General features: G+C 61.8%; 2 protein-coding genes across 8 annotated transcripts in view; one reads left to right on the top strand and one right to left on the bottom strand.

Moving 5' to 3' along the window:
• IFT140 (intraflagellar transport 140) overlaps positions 1 to 18,923 on the bottom strand; it is a 79,174-nt gene that overhangs the window by 19,052 nt on the left and 41,199 nt on the right. For all 7 annotated transcript variants that reach the window (XM_045462046.1, XM_045462043.1, XM_045462042.1 and 4 more), the window contains one exon: positions 18,169 to 18,368. In XM_045462046.1, the coding sequence (XP_045318002.1) occupies positions 18,169 to 18,368 (200 nt within the window). The remainder of the gene's footprint in view (positions 1 to 18,168; positions 18,369 to 18,923) is intronic.
• Positions 753 to 15,822, top strand: TMEM204 (transmembrane protein 204). Its single transcript, XM_045462062.1, has 3 exons — positions 753 to 2,031; positions 5,905 to 6,060; positions 15,076 to 15,822. Exons 1-3 carry the CDS (start codon positions 1,752 to 1,754, stop codon positions 15,318 to 15,320), a joined length of 681 nt encoding a protein of 226 aa, XP_045318018.1. The 5' UTR covers positions 753 to 1,751; the 3' UTR covers positions 15,321 to 15,822.

Genomic DNA, 18,923 nt, shown 5'->3' with positions numbered 1-18,923 from the left:
GAAAGTCTGTGACTCCAGGTACCTGACCGTCCTGGAGACCGATGGCGCGGCAAGCTTGAATGTACTTTTTGAACACAACGCTTACTAATCTCACGATTACCGCTAGCCATTGAATGAAATGTAAAACTGAAACCCCTCCCCCTGCGCACACACACACACACACAAGGGGCCGAGGCTTCCAGGACACGAGGTGGCGAAGTCGTTGGAACTCTCCAGAGCTCCAGAAGCGGCAGGCGAGCAGGGTACAGGCGTCCCAGGTGCCGACAGGGCCAAGCCGAGGGGACCGAGCCCGTCCCTCTCCAGGTTGTCGGGCCCCTCTCGCAGGTGTGTGGCCTCCTCTCCCATAACGAGGGCGCCCGGTGCTGGCCGGGCAGCTAGTGAAGGCGGCGAGCAGCCAGAGGGGCCCGAGGGCTTTCCCCGCGCGACGTCCAGGGTACGTGTGTTTGTAGAGGGGGGCGCGGGCGCCGCTCTCTCTGTGCACAGCCGCTCCCGGGCCCCGGTCGGGCACGGGGTTCTCCAGTGGGGTGGCACGGCCTCCCCCGAGTGTCTGCACACGCAGAGGGGCTGCAGCCCCCTCGGCAGGGACATGCCCTCTGCCCTCAGGCCCTGGTGGGGCACCTGCCCTGCACGTCCAGAAGCCCACCTTCTTGCACGTCCAGGACAATGCTCTGGCCCGGCAGGTCTGCAGGTGTGGCCCCGACCCAGGCAAAGGCCTGTGTCAGGAGGCCTCTCTACCACGCCCGGCCATTTCCTCCACCATCTGTGAACTGCCACGACCAGGGCCGGGGCACTGTGGGTTGCCGGCACCTACGCGCTGGGGGAACGGCCGGCAAATCCCTAGAGCCGGTGACTGGCCACCAGGGCCCTGCCCGTCCTGAGCTGGGTGCAGATGTCCCCAGGCCCAGCGCAGGGGCTCATGCTCCGGGCGGTTATCTGCCGCCGTGGCTGCTTCGTGGTGCTCGAGTGCCAGGCTGGCGGGACCGTGGGTCTGCTCCGGGAGGGCAGGGGAGGAGGGCCCCGGAGCAGGGCTTCAGAAGCCCCCCGCTCTCCTCTCAGGAAACGTGTCCTGTCGGCGTCTGGTTGCAGCAGCCTTGCCGCTCTTTGTTGCAGTTGGCTACGCCCTCCATCCAGCTCACAAAAAACAGCCTCAAAAACAACCATTTCCTCTCTGCCGAGGGGGGGACACACGCGCGCGCCGCACACACACAGACGCACAGGCACTTCCCCGCAGCAGGCCCTCTGCCTTCCAGGACTGGCTGTTCCGTGGCGGAGGCACAGGGCAGGGGCTCGGGCAGCCAGAGGCTGAAGCGCTCCGGCACAGCTGAACCGGCCCCGCTCGGAGCCCGGCTGCTGGGTTTGCTCCGAGGAGCTGGTCCTAGGGAGCCAGGCGGGACATACCCCCACGTCGCCGCCCGCCTCTCCGGTGGCTCACGGGGAGGAGAGGCCTAGCTTCTCAGGAAGACGGCGCACGCACCACTCTGGACTGTTGCTGGCGCCCCGGATCCCTCCCCGGGATGGGCGGAGAGGCTGGCTGCAGCTGGGGCCTGGCCCTGCTCCAGGTGCAGGAGGGAGGGTAAGGACGGGCCCAGGTGGGCTCACCGGCACCTGTCACATGGGCCTTCCAGACGCCTCTGAGAATGAGCGGTGATGTCCTCTAGCAGCCCCTAGCTGGTCTCGGCTCTCCCTGGCCACAGCGACTGACCGGGGCTGGGACTTTCTCCAGGACAAGCGGACGGCACCGGCAGTCAGCAATGACTGTTCAGAAACTGGTGGCCACAGCGGTGCTGGTGGCCCTGGTCTCTCTTGTCCTCAACAACGCGGCGGCCTTCACCCCCAACTGGGTGTACCAGACGCTGGAGGACGGGCGCAGGCGGAGCGTGGGGCTGTGGAAGTCCTGCTGGCTGGCAGATGGGACCCGGGGAGGGCCGAGCCCCGGGGCCCGGCCGGGGCCGGCGGACGCCAGAGACTGTGAGGCCCTGGGCTGGGGCTCCGAGGCGGCAGGCTTCCAGGAGGCTCGAGGCACCGTCAAACGTAAGTCTGCCGACTTCTCCGTCTCCTTTAGAACGGTCGGGGCACGTCATGGGCGTGGGGCGCGCGCCTGGTGATGGGGACCCGGGTAAACCCCGAGCTCGGCACCCACCCTCCAGGGGAGCCCCGGCCACAGTTCTGCTGAGCCAGACCTGACTCTGGCTCCTTTTGGGTGGAATTCTTGGGGGAGCATGGGGCTTTTCTCTGCCTTTAGGCAAAGCTATGGGGCAGATACATTAACCAAATCAAGGAAAATACACTTTCCTTGATGGAAAATACAGATTGTTAGTGAAATAAGCAAGAAGCTTAAAAACACGGCTGAGTTCTGACTTCATTCCACGGATTGACAGAGTCGTTCAGGCAGCGACTCGGGTCAGATGGCAGACGGGACCTCTGGGAGGGGACCAGCCTGGGGGCAAGGAAGGGGCTCAGGACAGTGGCTCTGGAGAGCAGAGCCCCTCACGGGTTTGTCCCCGCCCAGCTGGTGGCCCGCGGCCGGTCTGTTCACCACTCTGGAAGGTGGGAACAGGACTTTGACCGTGGGGTCAGGTTTGAAGGTAGGGGAGCAGAGGGCTCACAGGTGTAAGACGCTTGTTACCTCATGTGTCACCTATGTGGTCACAGTGGCTGACAGGCAGAGGTCTTCCGGAGTGGACCCTGTGAAGCTACTGCTGAGGGTCTAACTCCAAGATCAGCAGGAGACCGAACTCGAGCTGGTCCTTTAGAGAACGTGAGGCTTCAGTGGGGTTTTGTAACTGCTCTCGGAGGGTGTCCCCAGAGTCCTCATCGGTGACTACCCCCACCTGCCACGTGCTGGGGGCCCTGCCCGGCTCAGGGGCCGGGGTGGGGGTGGGGTCCCATTCCACAGGCAGAGACAGAGGCTGCAAGAGGCATGTGCTCCACCAAGGTCCCTGTGGGGAGGCCACCCCAGTTTTTCCGCTCAGAGCCCCTTCCTCTGGGTCTGGGGGTCTTCTGGCAGGGAGGGGCTGTGCCTGTCAGCCCCTCCCCCTCCGTCACAAGCAGGAATTTCAAACTTTTCCGCAAGCTCTCAAAACTCAGTGCAGTTGAACTTGGGTGCCAGGAGACTGGCTGGTGGAGAGCAGGCCTCTTGGGTTCTGAGGTTGTCCTGGCCCACAGAGCACCCCTGGCCCAGAGGCAGCCCACATCACCCAGCCCCTGCCCGGGCCTCAAGCTCCAGCTGGTGCCTGCCCTGGGCGTCCAGACGCTCTGTCCCCTTGCCGAGGCCAGGAGGAGGATTTACGGGTTGGGACGTGCTCTGCCTCCAGACCCCCTTCCCACCCGGCCAGCTGCCTGCATCCCCCGACAACCTGATCAGCAATTCGTAAGACTTCTAGGACATCCTCCCACGGGTACGGCATCTGTGGAGCTAATCCTTAACCGACACGAGTGTCAAATATTCGCCGCAAATGAGGGAAAGGCCACGGAAGCTTCTCGTGAGGGAGACTGAGCTGCTGACACGCTTCTCACCTGCCCCAGGGCGCGAGCGCAGGGCAGCAGGAGCGGCGACCAGGTGGACTGCGCGCTGCCCGGCGCTCCTGCGGGGGCTCTGGCACCTCATCTCCCGGCCCGCGCCTGCCACCTGTCACACCAGCACCCGGCGTGCAGCTCCGCTGGGCGCAGGGATGGGGCAGGAGGGAGCAGCGGCACTCCGCCAGCACCTGCCAGCTCAGCCCTGAACACCTGCAGGCTCCGCGGTCGTCTCCGTCCGCGACAGGCAGGCGTGTGTGGCGTCAGGCCGGACTCAATCTGCTCCGAGCTCCCTTCTCGGGGCCCGAGAGACTCCAGATGTTGAGGCAGGCGGGGGGATGGCGGACACGCTCGTCCGCTCTGCTCTGGGGGCCCCTGCGCGGCCCGGTAAGAGCCACTCTACACTCACGGAGCGAGCATGGCGAGGGACCACCCGCCATGACGGGTCAGGGGACCCCGCTGCAGGGTGTCCCAAGTGTGCCGGGCCGGGGATCCGGGGCTGGCCCCCCATGCACACGGGGTCCTGTCCTCCAGGACCATTGCTCAGGTGGCTTTCGTCCCCGTGAGGTGATGTGGGGACGCAGCGTCCCCGAGGTCCTCCCCTAGCTCCCATGGAGACCTCACCACCCAAGTCCCCGGCAGCGTGGCTCTCTGCGCGTGTTTCACAGCTCCGGATTCCAGGCATTCCGTCCAGCACCCTAGCCTTTTTTGGAAGCGAGGCGCGGCACGGGTAAACGTGTACGGCTCCGGGGCCCCAGGCGCAACTGTGCGCATCACACTGCCGGCCTCAGTCCCTCATGTCGCAGTTCTGCTGGGTGCCGCTGCCAGGCTATGCACAAGGTCACGTACCCTGGGCGTGGCGGACGCCTGCCGGGCAGGTCCTCCGCGGCTGGTCAGGGGAGTGGGCTCGGGCAGTCGGTGCTGTACCCTCTGGCCTACATCCTCACGTCCACAGGGGCAGAGGCTGAGGGGGTGGGGGCGGCACGCGGGGCCGCGGGCAGTGCACTGGGACAGAGCTGGGGGCAGGCGAGCGGGAGGGCAGGGCCCTGGCTCCCGGGGCCACGCAGGCCACTCTCCTCTGTGCTCCTCCAGCCTTACCTCCCCCGGGTCTGGCTCTGAACCGGAGTGCCCGCTGTCCTGGGCTGTTAGTGCCCACCGTGTTTACCGCCCCTCGTCTCTGAGGTCGCCCCCACCTCCCGCGTTCGACCGCCTTTTAGCGTGGAAGAAACTTGTGTGTGGTCACGTATCGGTACAAGCAACAGCAAAGAACGCAGAGCGAGAAGAGCCCCCCAGAGAGCATACGAAGAGCGGGGCCTCCACGGGGAGGGAGGCCGGCCAGTCTTCCCGTGCACGGGAAGGACCCGCCTGGAGCCGGTTCCGTCCGCACAGCAGGGCCCGTCTGGTCTCCTGCACGCACGTGTGGCCACTGGTCAGGCTGGCCGCGACTTGGGTTGTGCCCCGAAGACCGTGTGGGCAGCCAGGAAAGTTTGAGCAAATCGGCCTGAAGCCTGGCTCGCAGCCCGGGGGGGGAGGCGAGGAAGCGCGGGTGCCGGTGCCGGTGCCTCGCTCTGCACCAGGAGTTCCCACTCGCCGGGTCCGGCCTCTGGCACCCCTGCCGTTTACTGGGTCAGAGGAGCGTCAGGCCTTCTAGCAACCGCAGGGACTTTTTCAAGGCGACTTTGAAACGCACGGAGTGTGAGCTGTCAGCCCACAGGGCGAGAGAGCGGTGTCTTCCCTGTGGGAGGGCATAACCGGCCACGCTCACCGTCTACATAGCTCATCTACACGGCAAGCCAGGTCAAAGGCAGCTGCCGGCTCCGGAAGGTGTCCAGCCGTGGGGACTGTCATCCTCCTGCGGCCCCTCCCTCCTCCTCTCCTTTCATTAGCCTCTCTGCCCGCAGGGCCACCCTGACTGCTACAGCCCTGTGCGGGTCTGTGCTCGGGGACGACGGCAAGGAGGAAGCCGTTGGACACACAGTGGGCAGGAGCGGCCCTGTTCCCTCTGGGCTCCTCGGCTGCGAAATTTGAAGGCCGCCTGCCCACCCGCGGGCGAGTCACAGATACCACCGCGGGCTGGGGCCCGGTGGGGCCGGTCCTCTGCTCTCGTGGCGGGGGCTCCGTGCGGTAGGGGTCCGACTTCACGGTGGGCGCACTCCTGCAGGCCGGCGCTCTGCTGCCCGGCACGTGGGAGGTCTCTCCACGGGCCTCTCGAGGCAGCGCCGCAGCCCTGACCCCGTCTGTGGTGCATCCCCCGTGCGTCTGGCTCCCGGGACTGGGGCGCGAGGGGAGTGGAGAGCTAGGAGCCAGGGAGAGAGGGCCGCGGGGCTCCGGGCACACGTGGAGTCCCGACCCGAGCTGACCACCCGTCTCCCCCTGTCGTTCTCACAGTGCAGTTTGACATGATGCGCGCCTGCAACCTGGTGGCCACGGCGGCACTCGCTGCGGGCCAGCTCACCTTCGTCCTGGGTCTGACGGGCCTGCCCCTGATGTCGCCCGATTCACAGTGCTGGGAGGAGGCCATGGCCGCCGCGTTCCAGCTGGCAAGTAGGTAGCCTCGGGCCCCGGGGAAGGCAGAGCGACTGCACCCTCAGCTCGTGGGGGGCCGGTGGGCCCGCTGTGGCCTTCTCCTGTCACCACAACCCCTGTGGGTCACCCTCTGGCCCGTCGCTGGGGTGGAAATGACACAAAAACACGCATGGGGAAGTGAAGACACAGGAAGCGTCCGGATGGGCATTTCTGTTCACTCCTGAGCTCCTGCCTTTTTCCATTTTAACACCGGCCGCTGAGGCTCTAGAGTGACCTGCTCTGCTTCCCATAGTCTGGGACCACGGAGCCGGTGTGGATGGTGGTCTGGACTCATGGTCCTCCCGCAACAGTGCAGCAGCCTGGCGCAGGCAGGGTGAGAGCCCCCACCTGAGCCCACGCCTCTGCCTTCCCCGCTCACATTGTGCCAGCGGGGAGGTCTGGGCAAGCTCGTGGTTCCGGCCCGGCTCAGCTCCAGGCCCTTTTTCGTGAGCAGCAAAAAGCAGAGAGGACACCAGTGTCCGAGCATACGCGCCGTGTCCTGGCACCCACGCCCACCGCCCGTGCTGCCACGGGAGCGGGCCGGGAGGCCGCAGAGTGGCGAGGCCTTAGGGGCGGCTGTTGGGGGTAGCAGGACAGGGAGGGTGCGGACGCACCCGTGGTCCTGAAAAGCTGAGAGGGGTGGTGGGAGTCGTAAATGAGGAGTGCGACTCTTCTGGGAGGTTCCACGCAGGTAGCCACGGAAGCTGTCCAGGTGACCCCGGTGAGTAGAGGGGCTTCTCTGCTGGTGCGCCCTCGGCTCTGGCCGCCAGCTCAGTTTTCCTGATCACCGAAACCTGGGGGCATTTCAGGTCCCCCGTTGCCTGCTGGGGAAAGCACGATCGCGGTCGGAAGCGGGGACGGCGTGGCCAGGGTGTGGGGACGTTATCGGCCGACCCGCTTGCCTCTCCTGCCAGCAGAGAACTGCAGCACGCCCCAAAGTTGAAGGTATAGTTCCAACAAACCCGGCGAAAGAAACGGCAGGAAGTCTGAAGTGAATCATTCCGGGAATAATGGCCCCCGGCCCTTATCTTTCTGGAGAGGGAAGCTGACCGACTGGCAGGAATTCACACGCTGCGAATGACCCGGGTGGGAATCGGGAATTGGAAACAGGCCTTCCTGCGCCTTTTCATAGAAGGCGGGTGGTCCTGGGCCGGTCACTTCCCCGCGGCCCCGTCACCCACAGGGCCCGGGAGCATAGAGGGCCGACCAGGAGGCTTCCAGGAAGGAGTCGCCTTGGGGCAGGGGTGCCGGGCATGCACACCGGCTCTGCCACCCGCAATCCGTGGGGGTCGGGGCAAACTGCCAGCCCACCGGCCCCTCTGTCTGCCCCCAGCAGGCTGGTCTTGAGAATTAAAGGGGCAGGTGGGCTGGGATGTCTGATCACCTCGGCCTCTGCCTCGTCCACGGCTGTGGGTAGAAACACAGACATCCCAAAGGACGGTGGCTGTCCAGAAAACTACCCCTCTGCCCTCTGCTGACCTTAGGCCCATGAGGCAGAAACGGGGTCCTTGGCCTCGTGGAGACTGCCCACCCCTACCACAGGGAGCTTATCTGAAATTCCACCCCTCCCAGAAGGAAGTGGAAGATGAGGAACAGACATTCAGTGACAACCTAGCAAAGAAAGGGACAGATCTGGATCCTGGAAGTAACTCCCCGCGGCAGCCCAAACGGACCACGGCATCTTTTATTAGAATTACCGGAGAGAAATGGCAGGTTTGGCGTCGAATGGTCGGCTCACTTCCTGCGAGCCCTCGCTTCAGAGCAAGACAGTGTTGTTTCCAGATAACATAGTTTTGAAAAGGCAGCCCGGGGGCCCAGTTAGGTAAACCCGGCTGCCTGGCGGCAGCCCAGGCCGCCCCGCGGCCTGTCCTGCCTGTGGGGCAGGCGCTCTCTCTCCCGGGCGTTTCCAGACCATGGGGCCGGGCGCACAGACCATCACACAGGCGGAGGCCGCCGGGAAGAGCCAGGAGCGCCGAGGGGCGCTGGGGCCCCTCCTGCCCCTGCAGGCGTCTCCTGGTGGCGCCCTGCCCTCACCCCCACAGGTCTGTTTTGCCCAAAAAGGAAATGCACTTGGCCGTGTTTAGACTTGTTTCATTGACAAACAGTACAGAATGCAGCCGTGTGCCTTTCTGCCACCACGCTGCTAATTTTAGAGTTAGGTTTTTTCCTGTGCTCTGGTCTGCTTTAAACAGTCAGGGAGAGACTGAAGGGCGCCGGGATATCCTGTCCCAGGAGGGGAAATGCCTGCTGGTACCTGTTATGCAAGCGAACCTTCAGTCCCCAGTGCCGGGGCCAGAGGGTGGGCAGCAGGGAGAGATGGTGCAGGCGAGTCTGCGGGGCGGCGGGGCAAGCTGGAGCGTGCAGGGGCCAGACTCCCTTCCTGTCCGCCGCTCTGTCCCTCACACCTGCTCCAGCTGCCACACGGGAGGTTCCCGCCTCCTTGTAGAACTTTCCACGTGTAATTCTAATTTGCTTTAGAGTTGGAAACGCTTTCTGTCCCTTATTCCACCTCCGCCCACGTTTAACATCCCCGTGTGGCCTCCACGTGCTCCCTGTGACAACAGCTCCCATGGCGGCTGTGGCGGCCTGGCGGACCCCATCCCAGGGTGAACAGCCGCCATGGGCGGCCCCCTGCTATGGCCGTGTGCCCATACAGGCTCCCAGCAGCTGGCTCTGCCGACCCTTCCCCTGTCCTTTATTCTCTCGCTTGTCCGTGTCTGGTCTCCCTGCTCGTGTGCATGAAACGCATGGTCATCCTGGTCTGATGACCGCACGCAGGTGGCCATCGGACCCTGCATCAGACACCTAAGCGACACCCGGAGCAAGACAGTCGAGGGCGGCTTCGGCGGGCAGCCTGCCCGGCAGGCGCGTCACAGGGAGGCTCCTTTGCTCTGGAGGGTTCCTGAGCATACTGGGGCTTTTCCTGGGGTGTCGAGGTGCTGCACCAGGCTCCGAGGCCCTGGATGAGCCACCTCACCCTGTGCTCTTGGGCAGCCGGGACCCGAGGTGCAGGCTCAGCCACACCTGCCGCTGTGATTACCCTGACCTCCAACCTCGTGTTTGCTGGGGATGCCACCGGGCAGCGTCGTCAGGGCTCCTGGGTCAGCCGAAGACTCCCCACGGAGCCTGGCGTGCGTGCCGGAGCAGCCAGCACCGGGGAGGGGAGTCTCCTCCTTGCCAGAACGCTGGTGGCTCCGGACTTTCCTAAGTTGACCCCACCTATGGCTTGTGAGGTGCCAGTGGCCCCCGGGCTCCAGCTGCCGTGCGGGAGCCAACCAAATCTGTCCCCAGGCGGATTATTTCCAGGTGGGACACTCTCACGGCTATTCAGGGCTCTGTTCCTCAGTCGAGCTGCACCTTTGAAGGGCAACTCCCTGCTCGTCGCGGAAGTGGTCTCAGAGCACTGTGGCCGCAGGTGCACATTCAGGCTGGCGTCGGGGTCCCACGCGGCTGGCCTCCCTGCAATAACTGCATTGAGCTCTCCTGGGGGTGAGGCCCCAGTCCCGAGAGCCCTCAGCTAGCAGTCTCTGCTTCTTGTCTTGCCTGATGACGCGGTGGGGGACCCAAGGACTAGGCCGCTCATCTGTTCCCTCCTCCACACCCCTCCCTCACCCCCACTGCTCACCGGAGAGCATGTGCGGCACCTCCCAGCCCCTCCGGAGACCGGGAAGTCCTCCCGCGCTGCAGCAAGGGCCCCGACGGCCGACCCAGGCTGGGCCCACTGTGTCGGGGACGCCCAGGGGCGCTGAGGAAAACTCCAGTCCCTCTGTGATGTCCCAGCATGGGGCCCGTAGTCCAGGCGTCCCACTTCCCTGGCTTTGGGTCCACTGGTGACAAATCGACTGTGGTGTAAGGCTTCTCCTCCGTCTCAAGCGTCCGCGACTTTGTAACGTTTGATGTGACTCCTGGTTTACAATTTATTAGCTTTGATCCTAAGTGGCCCCTCATCTCCACGTCTGCAGAATCTCAGTCCAGCCTCCTCGTCTGTCATCCGAGAGGCCCTGCAGCTTTTTCAGACCGAGGGCTTTCCGTACAGCACAATCCCACCACGAAACGCTGTAGTTTGAGGACAGATGAACAACCGACTCGCGCAGGCCAGTGTTCTGCGTTGTGCTGAACCCCTTCATGACAGCACCGGGCTGTCCTCGGGACCCCTGTCCAGTGACTCCTCACGTCCTCTGGGCCGCTGACGAGCAGCCCCGAGCTCACAGGCTTGTTCCCTGTCCCTTGGCACTGCACAGAGTGCAGGGTCCCTGCACACGTGGCCCAGCCAGTAGACGCCAACCTTCACCAGCCCGCTCCTCCTCCAGACGCGAAGCCTCCAGAACTCCAGCGGGACGACCCTGGGAGCAGAATCATGGCAGAACCTCCTGGGCCCCACGTCTCTGGCTTCCTCGCTCTGCTTCTGGAAATCAGCATTTTTTTTTCTTGGGATGGCAAAATTTACACGCACACTGAGCACCCCGTGCCCGTGAGAATGCTGATGTCGTCGGTCCTGGCAGCTCGTGAGCTGGTGGGGATTCTGCCATTCGTAGGCTCGGGGATCCTCCTGTGGGAATATCTGAGTTTTTGTTTTTCACGAAGAACAGGGCTTGGCTTGGTCTGGACAGAGTGCTCTTCTGTCTTTGGCCCCTGCCTCCACAGCGCTGGTCTGCACCCCAACCACATCCTGCGTTTGTTGCTCACTTCCACGTCCTCTGGGGGCCTCGGCGCCCTCAGCCCTGGCATGCCAGGCGCCGCGCGGGAGCTGCAGCTCCGTGGAAAGGTGACCGGACCCGTCGAACCTTCAGCTCTTCCTTTCCCAGAATCCCTCCCTCTAGGAAGGAGCGTGTGGACCCCGTCACTCTGCTGTTCACAGAAGCTGGGACATCCCAGCTGCGGCCGTGCCGAGACGGGCCATGTGCTCTTTGTCTGGGAACGCTCTCCCTGGAGGCCGTCACGACACCTAAGTCGCAGGCACCACGGGGCAGGCATGCTGTGTGAAGGTTCAGGGTTCAGCTGCACGGTCTCTCCTTACGCCACCTGCGTGTGCTCGACAGTCACTCCAACAGGAAGGCCCTGTGACAGGCACCGCAGCCCTCGGAAGGAGGCAGGAAGGAAGCGAGGGGAAAGGGACGCCGTGCAGGCCGAGCTGTGATTCGCAGCGCCCGCGTGGCCGGCTCACAGGAAGCGGCTGTTTGCTTTGGAAACAGATTCGCGAAAATGGAACTGACTCCGCATGCAGAATTCAGGCTGTGCTCACACTCGCCCCTTTTGTGTGTTTCTGGACAGACGTGACCATCGCTGACAAGTCCTGGGAGAGCCGCCTCCAGGACACTCCCAGGGGGTCTCCACACCACGTGCCAGAGCCGGGAAGCCCGTGGTTTGAGGCCGGCGGGGCCGGGGCTCCTTCCCACACCCGGGCCCCTCGCCCCGCAGGAGAACTTCATGAAGGGCCACGTGCCTAATGTGCCCCATCCTTTCCACTGCCAACACAGGGCACACAGGACATCCCCGTGTCTGTGCGGTTCGTACCGCCCCCGGGAACCCAGACAGGGTCACCTGTCCTCGCACTGCCGGACGGAACATCCCCCCGCGTGGCTCGGGCGCTTCTCGCGGTTCCGTGCTTGCACCGCTGTTCTGGCAGGTTCTTTGCATCTTCCCGCTTGAGGAGAGGCTTTTCTAAAGTCATTTTTTAATGTTGGGGAGTCAAGCTCCTCTCTGACCACACGTGTTCTGAGTTGAACTGGTCTTTACACAGGATGAGTCATGTCAACGCAGATTTTTAAACCGGTTTTCACTATAGATTCCCCCCCCACTTCTCCTAGAAAAAAGAGCCAAGTAAGGTGCAGCCTCTGAACCAAGCCAGCGAGGGGAGACGCACCGCAGACTGTGCTCGAAACCCGCCCGGTGCCGCCTGCCGCCGGCCGGACTCTAAGATTCCGTCCGGCAGGCTCCACGTTGACACGGGGCCGCCACCTCTGTCACCCACGACTGCGGGACGTGGGCGCCACGCGCAGCTCGTTGGTGCACCTGTGAATTCTTGTTCTTTACTCACTCTGTCCTCCCCCACCTGTTCCTTCATCTCTAACATGAAAAACGTTACTCGTCACCGGAGGCGGCTCCACGCTGTGACGCCAGAATCTGAGCATCGTGTGGGCCGCACGGCCCCAGGGAGGGGGCAAGAAACAGACTCGGACGGCAACAGGAGACAGCGACCCTGCTTTCAGAAATACGCGGTGCTCGTCTTGAGAAAATAAGCAACAATACATTTCAGCAACCCCGTGAGGCTGGCCAGTGTGGGCCCGAGGGGCACCCGCCACTCAGGGCTCGGACGGCGCGTGGGTGCTGGGTGGGGGTGGGAAGCCGGCGGCCGCTCTACCCACACGCGTCGGGGACGGGTCCCGTGAGTCAGGGTCTTCGGTGCCTGGAGGTGCCCCGTCCACAGGTGGCCACCCTCCGGGAGGGTCTGTGTCGGCTCGTGCCTGCTTCCCCGGCGCAGCGTTCCCCCACCTGCACTCACCGTGCTGGGCCAGGGCGCACCTCCCTGGTTAGCCCGACAAGAGCGCCGCTTCGGCTCCCCGAGGACGCGTCAAGCCTCCGCACAGCACACGCGTGTGGAAACCGGCACAGGGGGCAGAGTGGGAACTGGCACGTCCCGCTGTGGCTCCAACGCTGAGAGACGCCATCGTGGCTAAAGGGCCCTGTCCCTCCGACGGGCTTGGGTGCTATAAAGTCGCTCTTTGTCACGCCTCCTTCCCAGAGGCCCACGCTGCATTTAATTCCGCACCACGGGATCTAGCTGGTTTGTCTCAAATAATTCACTCCGTAAGTGATTCCTGGAAGGCCCTCCGGGAGGCCTCCGGCCAGCCCAGGGGTGACAGTGGGGGACAGGCTGAGCTCCGAGCGCAGTCTTCCTCCCCAGGGCTGGGCCAGCACGGGCCGGCTGAGCCAGCAAAGGCCCGGAGAGGCTGGAACCCGGGTTCCCGGAGGAGTGAAAAGGGGCCGGCGTGGCTGCAGCCTAACAGAGGGCGGAGGCAGAGACTCGAGGCCTGGCAAAGGCGGGCGGCCCCGGCACCCGCATCTGAGTGACAGGCGCCTTCTCCCTTCCGGTGCCGGTGAGCTAGGGGGCCTGGATCCTTCCGGCTCAGGGCCAGCTCTGCACCGGTCTGTCCCAAAAAGTCTCGCGACGGACTTCGCAGACCCGTCCTTACTCTTCAGCACTGTCGGCCGACCCCAGTCAGCCGCGGAGCTGGGGAGGGGCCGTCCACCCCCACAAATGATGCTGCAGAACCGGGGCTCAGGCCGCAGAGCAGAGGTTTACAGACATTCCTATAAGCAGCACAAGGACGCCGGACGCCGGCAACGGGCAGGCACAGACTTGGACCGCGGCGGCCATTCGGGTGAACCCCTTCCCACCCGCTGGCGTGCCCTCTGCTCGGCCTGGCTCCCTACAGAAGGCTCCTGCCTGCCCTGTGGGAGCACCCGTCCCAGTGCCTCCTGGGTGACCTCGGGCACGACCCTGCGCGTTCGCCTGCTCTCCCGGTGCTCCCTGCTTGCCCCATCCTGCCAGGCCTTGTGGAGAACGGTGCACGAGGAGCTCCCTTTGCCGGCAGAAAATGCCCAAAGACACAGAGAACTGAGGGGCACACACCAAGTGTTTTCATTGTCATGGCACAAAACACAGACTCGAACTCCTTTCCCCGACAACACAAAACTTGGGGCCACAGAACGACGGGCAAGGGATACACTCTTCACCGGGAAAGAGAAACGCCAGAAGATTCTTTCTGTCAGTGTGCATGACAAAGAGAAATAGTTATTTTTAACAGAAAGGAAGTATCCAGAAGCTTTCTGTGTATAAAAAGCTCTCCTAAGTACTGCAGAGAATTAACAGAGATTAGTCACTGCTGCTATTGTTTAGCACATGACTGGGGTGGATCAATGTTTAATTCATGCTTTCTGGAAGGTGCCGCGATAATGACACCATGCTGCTTGTGAGAGCTGGCTCCCCCCTACCCCTGCCCCCGTCCTGCACTAATTTATAAGTTTCCAGAACCATGAGCTGGCACCACTGCGGCTCAGCTCCGGGGCCACGGGGGTCGTGCAGGGTCTGGTTTCCTGAGGAAAGCAGGGGAGGCTGTGGGGGACGGAGGGACCACAGGAACAGACGGACGGATGTCACAGCACAGGGCGGGGGAGGGACCGCAGCGGGAGGCTGGCCTGGCCAGAGCCCAGGGCAGGGGACACGGGCGAGTCCGGCAGGCGCCCAGGGTTCCGTCCGGATCGCTGTAAGAAGCTCTGTCCTCGTCAGGTGCTTTGGGTTCCAAGACACGGCTTCCCCTAGGTCGCCACAGCAGAGGTGTGGTGAGAGCCGCCCAGGCCCCTGCTTCTGCCCAGCCCTCCCTGCCCTCTCCAGCCACGCCAGCCACTCCGGCCACGGCTCCGGCTCGGCATCACGCCTCCTTGCGACCTCATCCGGCGCCTCCTGGCTGAGGGGTCGGAGACCCACACAAGGAGTGGCGGGGCCTCTCCTTCGTGCCCGTAGGGGCTCCCGGCCCGGACTCAGCCCTGAACTCTATCAAACACCAGTGTCCTGTTATCCTAGGCGGCAGGCCCCCGGCACGAAACCCGCGTTTCCCTGAGGCAAGAGCCGATAAACTGGGAGAGTCAGGGACGCCTTACTTTCGAATGGAGCATTTCTGCAAGCCGGGAGCAGCTCACGCAGAGGAAATGGCCCGGCCCTGCTGGACCAAAGGGAGAGTGCGCCGGGACCAGGCAGCTTTCTCGCGGGGCCCCCGGAAATTGTTCCGTGCCAGGACTAGACGGCCCCCCAAAGGTCATAAAGGCCCACAGAGGCCAATGAAAAGCGGCTCCACGCTGAAGCGTGGCACACAAAGGGGCGACGGCCCACAGGGGCGAGCAGGGGCTGCGTGTCCGCAGGGCTCTACAGACCGAGCGGCCGGTCCTGCCCCGGCGCCACACGGGCCTTTCTGAACTCTCCTCTCTCACTTGCAGGTTTCGTCCTGGTCATCGGGCTGGTGACGTTCTACAGAATCGGCCCGTACACCAGCCTGTCCTGGTCTTGCTACCTGAACATTGGTGCCTGCCTCCTGGCCACCCTGGCAGCCGCCATGCTCATCTGGAACATCCTTCACAGGAGAGAGGACTGCATCGCACCCCGGGTGATTGTCATCAGCCGCTCCCTGACCGCGCGGTTCCGCCGAGGGCTGGACAACGAGTACGTGGAGTCACCGTGCTGAGGGCCGCTGGGGGACACCTGCTCAGGACTTTGTCCACTATAACCAAACAGCGTAGAAGCCGCAGGGCTGTCCGTGCGGGCCATCCGTAGGGTTTCCCATATATACATGTACGACCCACAGCTACGTTTACTACGTCACACATAAGCATATTACGTGGTTATATACCGCCTGCGCCACGCTCCTGATGCGCCCACCACTGGGCTTCACTGTCCGCACGTTCCAGGAGGAGAGCAGCTCCTCAGGTGCAAGGACGGCAGCCAGCTCACTCTGCGCCTCGGTCTAGGATTAATTTATTCTCTATCTGCTGAGGGGTGGGTCCTCGGTCACATTTACTTTGGTAAAGCAGACTACCCGGGAAGATTTTCCGGAATGGTCCGTGATCTTCCTCGAGTGACTTAGAATTTACAACCAGATGGCTACGGTTTTATGACAGGACTGTGTCAGGAATGTCCGTTTTGCTCCTGATTATTTTTCTAAGTTAAAATAAAACGCGAACTTCCCACCACTGTCTAAAACTCGTGTTTTATCCATCACGCTGCCACGCGGGTGAAAAGAATTTGGTCTGGCCTTGTGGCATTTTGTGGGCCGGCAGGAAGAGAAGGCTTGAAACATTTTTAAAGGCCCGGTGGGAAGACACCTGTGGGTCGCTCAGGCCCTTACACTCCTGCTCCACCAAGGGCCCGCAGACGAACACTGTGGTAAGACAGGTCCACCACTGGCAGGGTAAGAGGGGGAAACATTTATTTGTTTAAGAAAATTCAGAGAGACCGCTTTACTCTTTTCCCCTATAAAAATCTTCAACCTAGCTTCAGCCAAATTCTGGGTGGTCTACAGATGCCTTCGTGACACGACACTGATTGCAAATGACACTGGTCCTAAATCGGGAGGAGGTGAGTCAGCTGTTACTCCCCAGGCCAAACGGAAAACACTGAAGAGTTGCACTCGAGGGGTTCAACACCGGCCCTCACCCTCCAGAACCCCGGATGCCTGTCCACATCTGTCAGGACAGAGTGCCCACCGCACCCACCTGGACGCTTCCTGTGCACTGAAATGCTTGGCCCTGCGCCACCTGGCGGCAGTGATCCCCAGGAAGCTGACACTGGGGCCCGCGGGTAGCACACCAAGCCAGGGTCAGATCAGAGGCCCGCTGGCCGCCTCCCCCAACATGAGGCCGCCTCCCCCCAAGCCAGGCCACCTCCCACTAAAAAACGTTAAGCCTCGCTCTTTCGACCTTCTGGTGAACATGAGGTAGCTGTGTGGAGCCTGTCTTCAGGGAGACAAACAGTGCAGTGCGGCTCGTGCTTTAAAAATCATAATGCAATTGAGAACGACTGAAAAGCATCTAAAGCTTGACCATTTACAATAAACTCATCACATGCTGTAGAAATAACCAGATTTGTGTCCCACCCCAGCACACTCATGGGAACATTTAAGTCTGACCTTCCTCCCTCCGAGCTTCCTTCCACAATGGACCCTTCCGCACCCCCCAAGCACATGCTAAAAATAATAGATTTTTAAAAGAATAATGAAACGGTTAAGATGTACAATTTCAGGGGCGCCTGGGGGGCTCAGCCAGTTGAGCGTCCAACTTCAGCTCAGGTCATGATCTCACGGTCCGTGAGTTCGAGCCCCACATCGGGCTCTGCGCTCACAGCTCAGACCCTAGAGCCTGCTTCGAATTCTGTGTCTCCCTCTCTCTCTGTCCCCCCCACCCCTTCACTGACTCTGTCTCTCTCAAAAAAAAATAACGTAAAAAAAGACGTACGATTTCATAATATCACACATACGACTATGCTAAGGTACGTTAAAGTATTAAAGCTAACCACGTAGTTGTGATTGTGTTTATGGTAAATGAAAGGAGGCCAGGGAAAGACTGGGCTGTGCCATCAGCCACTCTGGTTCACCTGTCAAGTGAAGAGCCCTCTCGTAGAGAGGTCAGTGTGGACACGGCCTGCTCCAGAAACAAGGTTTGGCCACAGTTTTAGAAATAAGACAAGGGACTGGGAGTCATGCGCTCGTTTGAAAAGTACCATCACTGCAAACGAGGGGCTGTTCTAGGTGACAGGTTCAGTTTTCATCTCTGTGTTCCCGCTTCACTTTCACCATGTAATAATTTTCCTGCCCTTCGGATGTGAACGCCTGTCAGTGCTCTTGAGAAGAGTTGCTGAATTCTCTCAGGAATGGAGATGAGGTTGCTTGGAGACAGCCTTTGATTAAACATTTTAGAGCATGGGGCGCCTGGGGCGGCTCAGTTGGTTAAGCGTCCGACTTTGGCTCAGGTCATGATCTCGGGGTTCATGGGTTCGAGCTCCACATCAGGCTCTGCACTGACAGCTCGAGGTCTGGAGCCTGCTTGGGATTCATATTCTGTCTCTCTCTCTCTCTCTCTCTCTCTGCCCCTCCCCTGCTCATGCTCTGTCTCAAAAATAAACATTAAAAAAAATTTTTTTTTCATTTAGAGCGATTTTAACCGTGTTTCCCTGTACTGTTTCAGGTGTCTGTTACCGAAGCCTTCCTGTTTAGTAGCAATTATTCCCAGAGGAATAGGTACTGCGAATATCTAGCAACTGCAGAACTTTTGACTAGAAGGTACCCGGAACACTTAAAAATCAATCAAATACACAGCAGCCCAAGAGACTCTGAGCCCAGCAGAGGGGAGCTGGGCTTGCCCACGCCCTGCTGTGCTGCCTAATTCACCTGCCTCCGTGGGTGACAAACCAGGAGATCCTCTGTGACACAATCACAGAAGAGTTACTGCTTCTCAGAACCTCGAGAAGGGACAGAGGCCTACAGAGAGGCTCCCGGAGGTGCACACGTGCCCTCATACCTCAGCGAGCAGAGTCCTCACCTTTTGATGAGCTTGATACATTTCAAAGCTTCATCCATGTCTCCGATGGTGACAAAGAAGCTGAAGTCGAGCATGGCATCCTGGGTGGGCTTATCGCAGCCCTCCAGTCCAACGAAGTCTCGCAGGGGTCTCCTGCCCACCAGGTGGGGGACGCGGTGGCGCCCCGGGTCCCCCTGGTCTTCCCCGTCTGCTTCTCCTGGCTGAATGACAAAGGACACCGTTAGCTGTCGGGTCGGGGAAGCGGATACGCACACTGAGCCTCTGCTCGAGATGCGTGCCCGTGCGCGGAGGTGGCCGCCGTCCCTGCCGGGCACCGGGAAAGCTGTGGGCGCCGGTTTCAGGCAGCAGAAAGCACAGGCTGTCCCGCGTAGGGACCTGTCCCTCAGCCTCTAGCTCACGAATGCCGACCCCTCGGTTACTCCACAGCCTCGAGAGGTCTCGCACGGGCACGGGGCCCTAGAATCAAGTAACGCCAACAAGATTTCCGGCAGAACTTTCCAAAGCCATAACCCAGATTAGTCGTGTACCCTCACTGATGTTTTTCAGAAGAACCACTGACCCTGCGCAGCGCTTCCCAGACGGGCCTGGGGAGACAACGTGCTGACGGCACCTGGGCCCTTCCCCTCCCCACCCTGCTCCCTTCCGCCCTGCCAGGTGCTGCTCTGCTCCATCTCGCCTGGGGCCCACACGCGCCCCGCCTCCCGCATCATACGCTTTTCTCTCTGCGAAGGCCCCGGTTCTCTGCCTCTCTAAAG

Source organism: Leopardus geoffroyi, chromosome E3 (assembly GCF_018350155.1).
Source record: "Leopardus geoffroyi isolate Oge1 chromosome E3, O.geoffroyi_Oge1_pat1.0, whole genome shotgun sequence".
NCBI classification, from domain to species: Eukaryota; Metazoa; Chordata; class Mammalia; order Carnivora; family Felidae; genus Leopardus; species Leopardus geoffroyi.
The sequence above is the reverse complement of the archived record's forward strand: the minus strand, read 5'-3'. Positions and strand labels throughout refer to the sequence as shown.

What these genes read in the sequence shown, in the direction of transcription:
- TMEM204 (XM_045462062.1), top strand. Translation starts at nt 1,752, where the DNA reads ATGACTGTTCAGAAACTGGTGGCCACAGCGGTGCTGGTGGCCCTGGTC. An exon ending in GGCTCGAGGCACCGTCAAAC is followed by an intron (nt 2,032 to 5,904) that starts GTAAGTCTGCCG and finishes TCGTTCTCACAG; the next exon opens with TGCAGTTTGACATGATGCGC. An exon ending in CGCCGCGTTCCAGCTGGCAA is followed by an intron (nt 6,061 to 15,075) that starts GTAGGTAGCCTC and finishes TCTCACTTGCAG; the next exon opens with GTTTCGTCCTGGTCATCGGG.